At 45.6% G+C, this 16,434-nt stretch overlaps 2 protein-coding genes across 7 annotated transcripts in view; one reads left to right on the forward strand and one right to left on the reverse strand.

Moving 5' to 3' along the window:
- Positions 1-482: 482 nt before the first annotated feature.
- On the forward strand, positions 483-6,495 carry GTF3C4 (general transcription factor IIIC subunit 4). The gene is made up of 3 exons (XM_075439328.1): positions 483-545; positions 761-2,569; positions 6,409-6,495. Exons 1-3 carry the CDS (start codon positions 483-485, stop codon positions 6,493-6,495), a joined length of 1,959 nt encoding a protein of 652 aa, XP_075295443.1.
- A 9,053-nt stretch (positions 6,496-15,548) lies between these two features.
- AK8 (adenylate kinase 8) overlaps positions 15,549-16,434 on the reverse strand; it is a 79,767-nt gene continuing 78,881 nt past the window's right edge. For all 6 annotated transcript variants that reach the window (XM_075439663.1, XM_075439664.1, XM_075439665.1 and 3 more), the window contains one exon: positions 15,549-16,130. In XM_075439663.1, coding sequence (XP_075295778.1) covers positions 15,884-16,130 — 247 coding nt within the window. In that variant the 3' untranslated portion in view covers positions 15,549-15,883. The remainder of the gene's footprint in view (positions 16,131-16,434) is intronic.

Consider the following 16,434-nt stretch of genomic DNA (forward strand, 5'->3'; position numbering starts at 1 on the left):
CCCGCCGCCGCCTGTCTTCTCAAGGTGAGCCGGCGCCTGCCCCGAGCTGCCGGGCCGCGTCCCTCGGGGCGGCGGGTGAGCCCCCGGGGCCGCCTCCCCCGGCGCCCGGCGCGGATGGGGAAGGGCCGGGGAGGAGAACCCACGCCTGGGCCAGCCGCGTCGGGGCGGGGAGTGACCGGCGCCGGGGGATCGCGGTTCTCCTGGGAACCGGCTGGGCTCTGGAACTGCGGTGACTGTGATTCCAGTAACATCTTGGTTTGCTACCTGAGCTGAAAGGCGTCTGCAGCAGGGACTGTTGTGGGCTTCGGGGGGGCATCTGACTTTTTACGCTCCTTAGTCCAGAGGGTAGCAGGTCTGGGTGAATATCTTATTTAATAACAAATGTGTTGTTGCAGACCTGATTTTTTTTTTTTCCCCAGAACAATGCTGAGAATATGGAATAACCTGAGTTGAAATATTGAGCGCTTTGCAGTTGGACTGTTATGCCAAATACCTTTAAGTACACACCTGAAGAACAGAAGTATGAAAACAGGCTCTTTGGATCAGTGGGCAAGGATTCATTAGCTGAAAGTTAAAACTGTACAAATTCAGGCCAACAATGAAGCTAAGTCTTTAGTAGTGAGGTTAATTAACCATTGGAACAGCGTAGTATAGGTTGTGATTAAGGATGCTCTGTTTCAAGTGGGAATTAATTCCAGGAAATTCTTCCTAAAAAAACAGCTTTACAATTGTTCTAAAAGTTCTTTTTGTTATCTTTTAGGTTGGTCCAAAAAAGGAGGTAGCAGAATGTAAGGAAAAGTTTGCAAATTCCCTGGATCCAACGGTTAGTCAAACTTTTATGCTGGATCGAGTGTTCAATCCCGAGGGGAAGTCATTGCCGCCGATGCGAGGATTCAAGTATTCCAGCTGGTCGCCGCTGGGCTGTGATGCGAATTCAAGATGCCTGCTCGCAGCTTTAACCATGGACAACCGATTGACCATCCACGCAAACCTCAACAGACTGCAGTGGGTGCAGCTGGTGGACCTGACAGAGATCTATGGGGAGTGTTTGTATGAAGCCAGCTACAAACTTTCCAAGGCTGACACTCCCAGGGGAGAACTAGGAGACTTCTCGGAATTTCAGCGACGGCACAGCATGCAGACTCCGGTGCGCATGGAGTGGTCGGGCATCTGCACCACTCAGCAGGTCAAACACAACAACGAATGCCGGGATGTCGGTAGCGTGCTCTTAGCAGTACTCTTTGAAAATAGCAACATTGCAGTTTGGCAATTTCAGCTTCCATTTCTGGGTAAGGAATCAATTACTTCTTGCAATACCATAGAGTCTGGAATAAATTCCCCGAGTGTCTTGTCTTGGTGGGAATATGAACATAACAACCGAAAGATGAGTGGACTTATTGTAGGGAGTGCTTTTGGACCGGTTAAGATCCTTCCTGTCAATCTCAAAGCAGTCAAAGGCTACTTTACGCTGAGACAACCCATAGTCTTATGGCAAGAAATGGACCAGTTACCAGTGCATAGCATCAAATGTATTCCTCTCTACCACCCCTACCAGAAATGTAGCTGTAGCTTAGTGGTGGCTGCAAGAGGAGCTTACGTGTTCTGGTGTCTCCTGCTGATATCCAAAGCGGGTCTGAATGTCCACAATTCCCACGTGACAGGGCTTCATTCCTTGCCAATCGTATCTATGACTGCAGACAAACAGAACGGCACGGTGTATACGTGCTCCAGTGATGGAAAGGTAAGGCAGCTGATTCCTATATTCACGGACGTTGCTTTAAAGTTTGAGCACCAGCTGATTAAGCTCTCGGAAGTGTTTGGCTCTGTCAGGACTCACGGAATAGCTGTTAGCCCATGCGGTGCGTACTTAGCAGTTATCACGACAGAGGGCATGACTAACGGTCTTCACCCAGTTACCAAAAACTACAAAGTTCAGTTTGTAACCCTTAAGACTTTCGAGGAGGCCGCTGCGCAGCTCCTGGAATCTTCTGTTCAGAACCTTTTCCGGCAAGTGGACTTGACGGATCTTGTACGCTGGAAAATTTTGAAGGATAAGCATATTCCTCAATTCTTGCAGGAAGCACTGGATAAAAAGATTGAGAGCTGTGGTTCTACTTACTTCTGGCGGTTTAAGCTGTTTCTCCTGAGGATTTTGTACCAGTCAATGCAGAAAGCTCCCTCAGAGGTCATGTGGAGACCTTCACATGAGGATGCAAAAATCTTGATATCAGATTCCCCTGGGATGGGCAGCACTGAAGATGACCAAGAGGAAGGAACTTCTAAACAAGCCAGGTGTGACACAGGCAAAGGTATGGACATAGATGACACTGCAGACGATTCTCTCCGTCAGTCAAGCGATATGGGAGGCCGTGAGCCAATGGAAGAAAAGCTGCTTGAAATACAGGCACAAATTGAGGCGGTGGAAATGCATTTGACACGAGAACACATGAAGCGGGTGTTGGGAGAAGTTTATCTGCACACCTGGATTACAGAAAACACCAGCATTCCCACCAGAGGAGTCTGTGACTTCTTAATGTCCGATGATGGCTACAATGACAGAACAGCACGAGTAAGTGCGCCTTTGTGCTCTGGGGGTTTGGTGTTACAAGGGTCTTCTTTCTCCCCCGTCTGTATCCTTAAATGAAAATACAGCTTTGGGGGTGGGAAAGAGAACTGTGATTGTGTCACGTCATCCTTGCCAGGCAGCTTCTATGGAGCGTACACATTAAGTTGTCCATTCTTGAAATTATGGAGTAGGAGGAAGTGTAAGTAGAGATGTTGAAATTTGGATCAGGTGCAATAAAGAATAAGCACGCCTGAGTTTTTGCAGAACAAGGGAGAGGACCATGGTTATTCCACTGCTGTTGGTGGGTTTAGAACATGTACTGATGGAGAGGGAGGGAGGTTTTCATGGCTAATCTATCATCATCTCTACAGAACCAAACTTAGGAGGTATTTCCTCGAGTCAGTTACATCTGCAGTTCTAATTTTAAGAGTTGCAGTGTCACTTCTTGAAGTACTTACCATTGAAAGTGCTGTGAGTGTTCAGGTGGCACATCAGGTCTCAGCATTGCTCCATGAGCCTTCAGTGAAAAGACGAGTTACAGAGGTTCAGACAGTGATTGTGTTTTATGAGTTAAATCCAGTGATTCAGAACTTTATGCAGGACTTCCAATTAACCAAGCTGACTGAATGTCTTTGTTACAACATACATGGCCTGAAGCTTCAGGCACGCTTGCGTTTCTTGAACTACAATGAAGAAGCATAACTGAATGCTTGGCCACGATAGGAACTCTTCCCAAACTTGCAGTACTCCCTACCAAAATAAAAGTATAACTTCGACAACAGTGACTATTGAATGTGTAGAGTAAGCATTCATGGCAGGAAATACATGATCAGCGAACCCTGCCCTGGGCAGTGAAGTTGTCTGAATATGGACAACAGACAAAGGAAGCTTCTGTGGGAACAGTCTGCCATCAGCCTCCTGGCTTCTAAGACTTGGTGACAAGAACACCTCAGATGTGTCTGTACCTCTTTGAGCAGAGCAGAGAACAGGTCTTTTCAGTGCATAAGTCCTTAAATCTGAACTCTGAAAATCAACCTTTACATTGCATCCAGAAAGACAGAGGAAGGAAGCACATTTCTGCTGCTGACGTAGCGTGGTGTTCTTTCCACTGGACTTAGAGGCAAGCAGGCCACACAGCGTGGCCATTGGTGATTTGCTAGGAGAGGATTCTGGCAGAACTGCTGTGTTTTTCTAGCATCCAATTACTATGAATTGAAGGTTTGAGAGATTAATTTTCTAGTCTTGTAAACAAGTTTCTTCTTTTTATAGTGATTAAACGCTGACTTCCAAATTCTATTTTATCTGTTCAGTTTGCTGTCACATTTTAAAGGTCCTTGGGATGCGGTTTATATCTATTGAAATGTCAAAGACAAATTTGATCACATAAATGTTCTACTATAAACTTTACATATATTCTAAGATGCATGCTGAAGACATGCATCCAGGTAATTTCTGAACAGGATGGGTTTTTCAGCATATCCATTGTGGTAGCCTTGAGAAGGTGAGAGCATTGCGAAAAGGGTCAGTGGCATCCTCTAAAGTGGTGTGATCCCAGTGTCTTCAGTACTTTTTAAATTTGCAAGTAGCTTAACATAACACTTGCTCCTAAGTTCTGCATCGCTTTACTGTGGGACAGAAATCTTTAGGAGATGACAAAAAAATGAGAATAAATGTTTATCAACGTATTATATTTCTTAGGCTTTGATTTCTTTGAATTCAGTGAAGAGCATAGATCTTTGCGTTCTGTATCGTATTCTGAAATCGCAATATCCTGAGAGGCGTTCCCGCTGGGAACAGTGCTGACTGCTCTCTGTTCCCAGGTGCTGATTGGGCATATCTTAAAGAAAATGAACAAACAGACTTTTCCAGAGCACTGCAGCCTGTGTAAAGAGATCCTGCCATTCACCGATCGCAAACAGGCAGTCTGCTCCAATGGACATATTTGGCTCAGGTAATCTCTTCTTAAAGAGTTTTTGCCGTCCCCTTGATGATTTAAACATCCTTAAGCAGCTCACCTAACACACTTTGTAGCGTTGGAGTGAACAGCCGCAAAGCACGTTACCCATGCTGCCGTTAATTGCAAATTTTGCTGGCTGTTACCCAGTGTTTTCCCTGAGAGAGAGGGCATTGAGAGAGAGGGCATTGTGGATTGGATTTGGTTCTCTTACCAGTGCATGGTTTTCAAAATAAACCCCATTTGACAGGTTTTTTTCTTCAAGCAGGGGGAGGGAGGGGGCAGGGAGCAAGTGTTGGGGGATCGGAATCAAGCACAAGTCATCCTGTGGAACAGCACTGCAGGAGGGTGGGTTCTAGCTACTTCAGCATGTGAAAACAAAGTAATTTAACAAAGAATAATTGGAAACAACTACATTAAGAAGTCAGACAAGTTCTGGAATGTCTAGAAATCTTCCAGTGTCGATTTATTGGGTGCATGGTGATTGTCCCTGGAGATTTGACAAGTCAGTCAAATGTCACTTAAATGTCACAGTCAGGCTGTCACTTAAAGAAAAACCTTTGCCTAAAAAATCTTATGTGCTAGTTTGGCTAAATAGTCGTTGCCTTAAAGACACTGTGGTTCTTCCCTGTGCAGTAACCCTCAGCTCAGGGCATAGGAGCAGGTCACAACACAAAACCATAAACCCCCAAGCCTTTTGGTAAAACAACTTCTCCTTTCACAGGTGCTTTCTAACCTACCAGTCCTGTCAGAGTTTGGTGTACAGGAGGTGTTTGCTTCATGACAGCATTGCACGGCATCCAACCCCAGAAGGTAAACTGTCCTGCGGGCAAGAGGGGCAGGGTTACGTATTCTTAAGTTTTATCTGAAAAATGGCTTGAATTAGTTTCACTGACTTTTCTCTTTCAGGCAGTTACCATGTGAAACACTAGTACTCTGCACTTCATGGTGTCCTCTTGTTGTCCGTGCATTACTGGCATATGTTAATTACAAAACAATTAATTTTGTAATTAACATATGCAGAAATTAATTTGTAAATACTCCATTTTAATGAGAGCTGGCTAAACACATAATCTGTGCTGGAGTGTTACAACAGTTAGTTTAGATTCAGGTTGAATATATTGGCATCCAGTTCTGCAAGTGATGAAGGTTTCGATTTCAGTGCAAGCTGTATTGATCCAGCACAGGTTAAGGAATAGTGGGCACCTTGCTGGCATAGGTCCCAAACCTGCTGAAAGTACGTCATTCAGAGACAGTAATGGCAGGCTGTGGGGGCCAGTCAACCTTTTGGCTTACCATTTTCAGAGCTTGGGGGAAGGACAAGCTGTGCAAGACAATGGTTTTCTTCCCAACTGGTACACTCAAAAAAATCATGGAGTACTCGACAGCCTGTCTTCAAGTGTAGGTGATACTTTTCCTCTCCTTGTAATATGTGGGTGTTCCAGTCAGCGCTAACGATCAACTACAGAACGTAAACCTCTGTGGAGAGAGGCTGTAAAGTTAAATTCCTTATATTGGAGGGGGACAAAGAAAGAAGAACCAAGGACTGCATTATGCAAAGGATCTAATTTCAGTTGGGAAAATGAGAACACCACATTTGTGGCATGGTGATGTTTTAAATTTTTTTCCCTATTTAGATGAGTATGTAATGATACAGCATGGACTGTTTCACCTTCATTTTGTCCCCTACTAAAGTGGAATTTAAACGGGCATTACTTGAAATTTCAAGACAGAAATGGAGTTGGATTCCTTCTGAACTCTTAGTTAATCCTGCATGGTGAACATACACAAACTGTTTCAGGATTACTATTTAGTTTGTCCATCTTAGGCATCATTCCTGCGTTCATCTCTACCTCTGGCATTAAATAACTTGTTTTTTTTATTGCAGATCCTGAATGGATCAAGAGGTTATTGCGAGGACCTTGCACGTTCTGTGATTCTCCTGTGTTCTAGAGAAGAGCCATGTAAAGATTGAAAGTATTTTCTCTACTGCATAAGCTCCCTTTGGTCTGCAAGGATATCGAGCGCAGGAATACAGACTTTACTGGAGGGGGAAGACATTGTCCACGACCCTGTAAATAGAACATCGGAGGTTCTAGAAACTCCTTAAGCTCAGAGCCCATTCCATGCTCCAGAAACAGGAGTATATCTGAAAGAGCAAGTTTATAAAGTGGTTTGGAAACGCACCCCGTTGAAGCATCAGCAGCTGCTTCCTTTCACTGAAAAGGAACTGAAGTCTTAAGCCCGCAGCATGAACTGTCCTGTCTGCCCGACAGCCCTGCGATTTCCCAAAAGCTAGGACGGGAACAGCGGAGCTGCCTCTTGAACGGTCTTGGTGGGTAGAGAAGGCTTCAGCTTGTAGTGCTCATTTGCTTTTTAACAAGCACTGGCACTTGCTGCAGAACATTAAACTATCAAAATAATTTGTGGTTCTAATTTCTTGCAGAGTGAAGCGTATGCCAGTTACAGCCATATGAAAGAAATTGGCCATTATATTAGTTTCACTTAAAGTCTAGAAGAATAACTGCCTCTTAACTATTGTAACAGTACTGCAGTCAGAAGGGTAATATTGGCTGCCTGGGTCAGATATGGATCAGTAAGAATAATTTTTAAATGTAATAATTACTAAACTAATAGCAATTAGATTAAACACTAATATATATATAAAATTTCCAGTGCTTTTAAGTCTCTTGCCCCACGTTCTTTTCCTGAACTAAGCTCTAACCACTTCCTTGCTTTTGCCCATCTATATGCCTTCTGTTTTACTTCACCCTCTACCAACAGGAATCATCTTTTCCAGTGTAATTCAGTTACCCAAAACATTACCGATTTACCTTCTTTTCAGCTGAATCAAGAGTCTCTCTCATACAAAATTGAGTTTTACAGAAGTTTGACACACAAGTAATCACTCCCAGCTGACAGTTTCTCTTTTAATAATAATGCAGTAAAAAACCCCAAACACCACCATGGCTGAGATGTTATAGGTAAAGTTTCCACAAGTGGTCATGGGGTCTGGTGAAGCTGTTCTTGTATAACCTTGACTTTCTCATCAAAAACTTCATAAATACACCAATGATGTATCATGGCTGAGCCCAGAAACTTATTCTGCCTTCTAACTGTCCTATCAGAAAAAATCATCTTTCTCTCTTTGGCATCTCGTTCCTGTGGGGAGCAGGAGAATCCTTTTCAACTTCCTATGCAGTGTCAGAGGAATAATTCCTCCAAAATGTTTATGGTTATTTGGTACAGTTTGTCTTGTTAACTTATATCCATATTGTCAGATAATCCAAAGTTTATGTATTTATGTTCTTCAGAGTGCTGATCTGGACGCTCAGATGCATTGCCCTGTTTGTGATTCATGACACTTCTAATTGTGTGTGAAGTCCTCGACAGCTATTTGAGAAATCAAGGAATTGTCCTGGCAGTATCAGTCTCCTGCAGTGCATGTGTGGATTGGTGCTTAAGCTTCCTTGATTTAATGACTATGCATATTTTCTTAACGTTCCTTCACCTTTAGTAGGAGCAAGTTTTTTTTCAGCTAACAGGAAAACAAGTCAGCTGTCCTTACTATCATTAAGCATGATAGTCCTTTGACTGAGAATAATATTAATATAGTAGACTAGAACAGCAGAAGCACATTCATCTGTACAATAATTAGCCTTGTTTGTAAATATCCTTGGAAGTGATACCATAACTGTATTAAAGAAATGTTTAGTTTTCTATTGCTGTGCATTGAAAATTGAAATTACTTCAGTGTGTCTGCAAAGAAGGAAACTGTAGATTGTGAGAGCATCTAGTAAAACAGCGAGTAACCTCGATACCCAGTGTGTGCATAGTTTGCAGCGAGGTACTGTACCTGGGGCAGCGTTTATGTTCTCCTGCCCAGTGCTGGTGGGGCTTGGGGCAACAGAACATTGGTTTCCAAAAGGAGCTGAATGGCAGGTTTGTTCACAGTGGTGGAGAACACATTTTAAGTGGAAGCGCAAGTCCGTGTCTGGGCAGTCCCGACCAGGTCATCAGCGAGTAAGTGTTCCCATTCAGAAATTCACCCAACTTTGGAAGAGGTGGCAGAGCTCTCCAGAACCACTTGTAAGTGCTTTCAAAAAAAAGTCGATGAACATTTCTTTGATACTGGCTTAGAAACCAGAATGATATCCTGATCTGCTGAAATATTTAAGTCTGGCTGACCCAACGGTTCAAGGTGAGATCATTAGGTTAATTCCTGGTGATTACTTCTAGCGGTTCTCTCGAATTTCTCTGGATGGAGTTTTAATGCTTTAGACATGTAGAAGCTCTAGTACCCTTGGCATTAATGTTGCAGCATTAATGTTTATTTTCCTTGTCTTTCAAGGCAGTAGATACTCAGTAGACTGTTGCCAGTTTATTTAACCTGATTTATGACTGCTGGGAGAATGGAATTTTAAAGCCAATGATGTCAGCTTTGTCTGCATGCCAGTGGAGATCCTTTAGCACAAAGCTTTCACTTCTCACCCTGACCCATTCACAACAGGTAAAGAGACACTGTGATTTAATTTTTTTTTTTTAAACCATCACTGGTCCCTGAGTGTATTTTTAATGAGCGTAGGCTTGGAGAGCGTAGCCCACCTCAGATCAGTAACATTTAACCTCTGATGCTGATCTTACTGGATTTTTCTGCCCAGCTACCAGCTGAGACTTCCTTCAGGAAACCTTTTATCCGTCTTCGACTTGTGACTTGCAGTTCTTGGAATGCGGAGGTTAGTCCCGTGCCTCTTGGAGCTCTGTAACAACCTGTGTGGCTGCAGCAGCAGCTCGGTGCATCATCCCCCACATTGTGCTACTCCAAACCCTTGCTTTCATCCCACACAGGGAAGGCGAGTGGGCGAGGAAGGGACAAGCCCCTGCTGCCAGCTCCTTGTGCTACCTTGCCATTACCAGAGTTGCTTTCTCAAATGAATACGTAGTCACGCTAGCCAGCATTAAGGCCCAGTCTGTTTCGAGACACAAAGTATTCAAAGAACAAATCCCACAAAATCAGTGTTTATCTTGCTAAGTTTTGCCCTAAGTTTTGTGAGATTTCTCAAAGAAGCGAGTAATTTAAGGCTCTTCTCAACTGCTTCACCATTTGATGGTGAACGCTGCGGCTGTTTAAGGCACCTCATCTCCAGAGGAATAATAACACCCCAGCAGAGAGACTGGAGTGGTTTCTGTATTTGCTGTGGCATCTGAGAATTAATAGGCAGAGATGCTGTGTTCTGTGTCGGAAGCTAATGTATCACTGTCTTTGATAAGTAGCTTCTGATAGCATTTAAGACTTGCCACTCATGCCAGTAACAAGAGTTTATCCCTCCTCCACTGGGATGAAGAAATCCAAGCGAATCCGGGTTTGGTGGATTAGCAGAACAGCTCTGGTCTATACAGCTGCGTAGCGCCCTGGTGCTCGACACCATTGTTTGCACTACGGTGAAAGTCTGGTGTCGTGAAGACGCTGTCTTGGGTCTCCAAACCACATCTCCTGCTCTGGAATTGGGGGCAGTGGCGCTCGTTGCTGCCTTTTACCCCAGTTCAGCTATGGGTTGGGGACCTCACTATTCAGCCATCCTTTCCTTTTCTATGTTCCCCCATCCTATTAATTCTATTGTGTATTTTTAGAGAGGAAATATGGTTGCTAATGCATACATACAGGCAATAAATATTTCCCTGATTTTCTTAAGCTTGCCAGGGTTTCCACTGGCTAATGTATCATCAGTGATTACGGGCAGCATAGCACCATTTATTCTGTCCTCATTAAGGGTTTCTTGACATAAAAGAACTGAATGCAAACATTTACAGTCCTAGTTAAAGGCTAACAGATCGCACTTGTGCTGTTATGCCCTAAACTAACATTTACTGGAGACTTGTTTGTACAAGTTTAATTTCTCAAACCCAGAGCCCTTCCTTTATCCCTTACCCAGTTTGTGGAGCCATGGACAGCCTCACAGGCCCCGTGGCTGGAGTCTCGGTTGCCACCTTGCAGGCACGGCACCAGGGAGGGAGCAAGGCCGAGAGCCCGTCCCCGCTCCTCGGAGCCCTCCCCAGGCAGCAGCTCGGGGTTAACCGCTGGAGCTGTTGGCAACATCTGAACCCTGTGTGTGAGACAGATGTGCAAGGCCAGTCAGACGTGTCTGCCAGCGGGTTGTCTTCAAGGGGCAGGACAGTGGCCACCGGGAGAGGAGGGCACCTCTTCATTCTCTCTAGCCTGCCTTTTGCACGAGTGGCACTGGGTACAGTGGTGAGAGACCACCACGTCGCTGCTGTCCTGCTGCCAGTCACGGTACGCTGCCACAGCCCCGTTCCACAGCCCGTTCCATGCTGTTTATTGAATTCTTTCTGGCAGTCACATTCTAAGTGTGTCTTCAGTAGCGGTCCAATACTGGCCAGAATATAATAAACTTCAAAATTTGTTACTGCAGAGCACGGGTTTGTATTTTTGCAGCTGAAAGTAAGGGCAAGGCTCAAAGTGTTGGTAGTCATGGCAAAAGTCAGATTTATAGTATCTAAATTAACTGGAAGAAGGTGTTTGTGGGATCTAAATAAATAAATGTGAAACACTCGAAGTAGTTACCAACACTACGTCTGTCCTCATCCCCCTCTTGAAGCTTTCTGTATCATCCTGTAAGACTACAAATTACACAGGTTGTACTCCAGACTTACATCAGAGGGGACAAGGTTTATTCTTTAACCAGAACTGGTACAAACGTGGAGATGCCTGCTAGTTCACAGCTCCACTGGTAAATACCAGGTGGGAAAGCTGCTTTTCTCCCTCTGTGCGGCTAAATAAGGGCAACGTGAGCCTGGCTCTGTTCCTCTGGAGTCCTGTCCTACCTGCTGAAGGTGCCAGGATCTTAACAAGGCGGAGTCGAGCCTTCTCCTGGCAGTCCCAGTCCAGGATCGTTGCTCACAGTTTGTGGAGGTGACTGGGTGTGGACAGCAGCGCCCACAGAGCTTTTGTTCTCATGTCTAGTGGAGGAGGGTCTCATATACAAACTCTCACTTTAATTTCTGTCTCTGCTAATCTTTGGCTGGCCTTTGCTTTACACTGGAGATGTTCCCAGACCCTTGGTGTCAGTTGGAATATTCTTATTCCGTCGCTGTTTTTTTTAATGCTAACTCAGTTTTTAGCACTCTTCACTCAAAAGTCTGGGAACTGCTGCTTCTCTGTCGTGGTCTGGGTGGTGACCTCGGGAGCGTCACAGGTGCCTGTACTTGACTGTTTTCATTGTTGCGATGCAGCCAGCACACAGAGCTCTTCCTAGCGTTAGCTACGCTGCAGTTTGGGGCAGAAAGTGGAGTAATTGCCTGTGCTGCCCTAGGCTGCAGCAGAATCAACCCAGATGGGAATGTTCGGAGCACCGCCATCGCAGGAGGAGCCATGCGCTGCCCAGAGCCTACAGCAGGAGTTACAGGGCCCTGCGGCGTTATTCTTTGACACGAAACGAGGAGGCCAACCCTGAAAAGGGAGAACCCAAGAGCCATCCAGATGGAACTGTTCAGAGGAGAGTTTAGTTTAATTGCTCTGCTAATCTAGTTGATCCCCTCGTGCTACTTCTTTAATTCCATTCTGGGGCGCGAGTGTTGTAGCTGGCCGAGCATGCGGTCACCAGGCTGAACGAAAGGAAAGGTTGAGTTTTAATCTTTAGTTTCTGGGTTTTTCCTTTGAGATTTAGTTCATGGGAAGGTCTGACAAAGTGGCTGTGAATATTGATGCTGTGTATATGGCATATTTTGTAAATGTGAAGCAAACCTCGATGAATGTTTTGTATACTGCAACAGTAGCATTGTATTCCTGCTCCTTTTTTATTATAAATAAAGTACTTGTTTGCAATGTCTGTATTTTAAGGGACTTGAATTTCTGGGAGGGATGTGGGGTGCCGAGAGCTCAGACGGGCAAGAAAGAGCAGCGTAGTTATGCACTCAGTCCTCCGGCATAAGACTTCACACTTAAAAAAAAGCTTGGTAATAAAGATCTCAGTGTGGCCACTGTCATAGACCGCTGGTGGGAAAGCTTGGGAGAGGACCTGGGGACTGGTCATGCCCTTCAGCCACGCAACCGTTCCCCTCTCCTCGCCAGCACAGGTCCAAGCGCTTTCTTCCCTGGCCTCCCCAGCTGCCGCGTGGCAGCACGCCAGCTCCAGCAAACAGTTCTAAAGAACCAGCTTTCTTCGACAAAAGGGGCCTGACGTTACCTTTTCTTTTCTTCTGTAGAATCAAACAGTTCTTGTTTCAGAAAGAGAATAACCAGGAGAGCCTGCTTGTCCAGGGGAGCAGACACTTTGCTGCGTGAAGTACGTACGACAAGGCAAGAGTCACCTTTCAGGTTGAGTTTTGGCGGCTGCGACAGGGTCGTAACCACAGTTTGCTCCTGCTTCAGACCAGCTCGGTTCCAGCCGCACCCCCGGGAAGCGGACCCGAGGCACCGGTACCTGCCAAACCCTGAGCACCTGTACGAACGCTGTGCTGGCGCTTCCTTTGTTGCAGTCCTGCAGCACCTTGCGAACAGAGGGAGGCAAAACAGCTTCACTTGAGGTTCTGGTGCTGCGTCCTCACCCAGGCAGCACCCAGGCCTTACGGGGAGAGGCGAGAAAGCAGAGGCGGCAGCAGGTGAAATCCTTGAAGAGCTACAGGAGGTCCCTGCAGAGACAGTGCTGGAGGATGGGGTCTCCTGCCCAGGGGCCTTCAAGCCTCCTTCCACCACAGTGCACCAATGGATCTGTTGTTTGGAGCAGGCGGACACAAAAGCTTGTGGAACGGTTGGATACACTCATCTTGTTGCTGAACTACGTAATTAACAGCCAAATATATAGGGTACAGCACAACCTCCAAGCAGCCCTCTCCGCAAAGTGTCTTCAGAAAGCGGAGTGATAAAAGACGTCCATTTCAGAACTGGGCAAGCCGTACAATGAGCAACGTCTGGTCCCTGCTGCGTTCTTACCACCTCCTCTTTACCTTGTTTTCCTCATTGCTTAACATTTGTTTTGCCAGAATAAGATGCTAATAAAATCCAGCGTAGTTACCAAATTGGTTTTCAAGTGTTGCATTCCAATTATAAAAGCCTAATTCCTCCTTTCACCCACTGAACCTTTTTGGTATTAACAGGCTTTACTATGCAAAGTGATGCAGGGGCTGTTTCGTTTACAGTAATTAAATGAATGTCAATTGTTTTAGTTGTTTCTGAGGGAGAGTTCTACATGAGTATTAGCATGTTCTGCTAACCCTTACGTTCTGCACTTCAGGCCTGCTGCAAACCCTTGGGGGTTGACCATTGACCTGAGACTCCGTACCCAGACATGCCAAGCGCATCTCAATGAGACGAGCTCTTTTTCTCAGTTTCTGTGGAACCAGCAGAGCGGAACTAATATAGCGTCCGCATATAGATGAAAGAATGAAGAGGAAAAAGGGCTTTACAGCTAAATTAATTAAGCAGATGTACCTGTCTAATTAAAGATGCACTGTCCCTTTTGTACCCCAGCTGCAGTACAAACAGTATTTAAATACGCTCTCTATCCATTTCATCTATCAAAATATTTAGTAGGAACACTCAGATGAAGGTGATATTAGCAAGATGAGCTTCCCATGTATTATTAATAGAAGAGCTCCCAATTATGCATGAATGCTACAGAATATCTTTATAGCAATAGCATAAAAAACAGCTGCCCAAGTAGGTTACCAAACAGCACATTTGTAACAGGTAGGGCTGTGACAAACGCCCCTGCCCAGCTTCTCGTGAAGGTTTGGGGCCAGGCCCCGTGCCCTGGGAGCAGCCACTGCCTCAGCCCGGTGCTATGAGCTGGCATTTCTCAGCCCAAGAGGCACAGAGGACTCAGCTTGTGTTGCTGGTGCCAGAGGATTTGGCTTTCTTAGATTTCAAATACATTTATTCTGAGATTTTTAAAGCTGCCCTCAAGGCTGGAAAGCCCAATTCCCATTCACCAGCCCCCCCCGAAGGTATCGAAAATTCTGACCTTAAGCTCTCTCACAATAATACAGTATCCCCATAGCCATCTGGATAACCGGGGCCTTCCCACCCAAATTTACTCCACGGGTGTGAGAAGGAAGCTTGGCACGTACATCTCTACAGCACTCCATAGAGACCTAGGCACACACGATCAAAGACAGCAACAAAGATCCAAACTCATTTACGACAATAGGACCCAAGAAGTCCTCTAAACCCAAAAGGCTCTGGAGGCCTGTCCTCTCTGAAAGGAGGAGGCCCGTGCCTCCGGCAGCTTCCCAGATAGAGAGGATTCCAGGAGAACATCAGAATTCCTCCCCATCCCCTGGTTAAGGGGCATTCACGCTCATACACGAGGCAGAAACAGAGGGAGACATAATAGAGGCATCAAACTCCGTACTCCTCTGCATCACAGCGGCAAATCACGCCCCTTCCTTAGAAGCATTAGGGATGTGCATTTCCGCAGCCAGAGTCTGAGCTAGCTCACAGAGTGCTGTGCTTTTCATCAAGGAGTTTCCAGTGAAGACAGACTTACCTGAGTATTTACTGCAGCCAGATCCAGCCAGAGCAAGAAATGTCTGGGCACCTGCCCAGCCCCAGCTTGGTCGGGGCAGCCGCAGACGGAGCCCGTGGTCAGCAGGAACTATGGTGGGAGAGCAGCTGCTGCAGCAAAGCCTCTGGGACAGGCTGGGAGCCTCACTCCAGGAGGAAAACAGAATTAGTAACCTATCTCCTCCTGCAGCTCGTTATGTCCTTAATTGGGTTCTGAAAGCGATGAGCCTGCAACCAGTTTTTGAACCAGCATCTGCAGAGTGACTGTTTTGTCAGAACTTTTAAAGCAATCTGAGTTAACAACGGAGCGAAAACCTCTGCACCCTGGCCTCAAAACACTGCCGTTGTCTCTGGGGAAAGTGCACTGCAGAGCCGCACGCGTCATTTTTCTATTTGGTCTCGTGTTTGCTTGCAGCAGAGCGTGACAGTGAGGTAAACGGGTTGTGCCTGTGTAGTTTTGGTGGAGAGCACTGAGTGAGTTAAGACACAAACACATCTAATGGCTTTAATACTCCAACTTGGCTTCATGGGTACTACATAGTTAAGACAAAACTACTATGCACGGAATCACAGAATCAGAAAAAGATATTTGAATTAAACACAGGAGCTTCCCCAGCCACAAGACTTCATACCTTGGATGAAAAAACAAAAGCCAAAACAATTTCTCCTAAAGCACAATTTCTTACTCAGTGTACTTCACTCAGCCTTGGCGAGCTTCAAATTTAACACAGCTTGGCTGACTTCCTCTTCACGTGCGATAACGCTGCCACTGCAGTGACTGGACTGCAAACATTACAGGCAAAAGTTTAAAATAAGCTGTTCCAGAAATCACCCTTATTAATTATAAGCTTTTTAATTTTTTGCATGGAAGGGGCTTAATGATACAGCTTTCTATAAACTCAAAGACAACATGAGGGTCTTGGTCAGCATTGACATAAAAGGCATCTTCATAAAAATCCTCCAGTTCCTTGATGTTCCTGTAATAGGTTTCCACGCGCTTCTCAATATTTTCTTCCATATCTCTCGGGTTCTGCCTGAGACGGGCATGGATCTCCGGCGTGGGTGCTGGTCGGAATGTAGTGTGGTATCTGGAGACGAGATACAAATGCCACTGCTTCAGCTCAAGCTGAGGACAGAGTGGTCGTTTCCTGTGATGCTCCATGGTTTCGCCTATCCCAGTTCCTTGGAAACGCCTCTTTCTACTCTAGGTTGGGGTTTCAAAACAACGGTGGGAAATTTCAGGGCAAGTAATCTGTCATTCCTGCTCTGAAGGATCCTGGATACTCAAAAGCCAAGAGTTTCTCTTGAGGTGACACAGCGAGAGTGCTGCTAGTGTTTACATACTGCACAAAAGGTGTGGAGAAACCCCTGTTATGTGCCCAGTGCTCCAGG

The sequence above is a fragment of the Opisthocomus hoazin genome, chromosome 19 (assembly GCF_030867145.1).
Source record: "Opisthocomus hoazin isolate bOpiHoa1 chromosome 19, bOpiHoa1.hap1, whole genome shotgun sequence".
Classification (NCBI taxonomy): Eukaryota; Metazoa; Chordata; class Aves; order Opisthocomiformes; family Opisthocomidae; genus Opisthocomus; species Opisthocomus hoazin.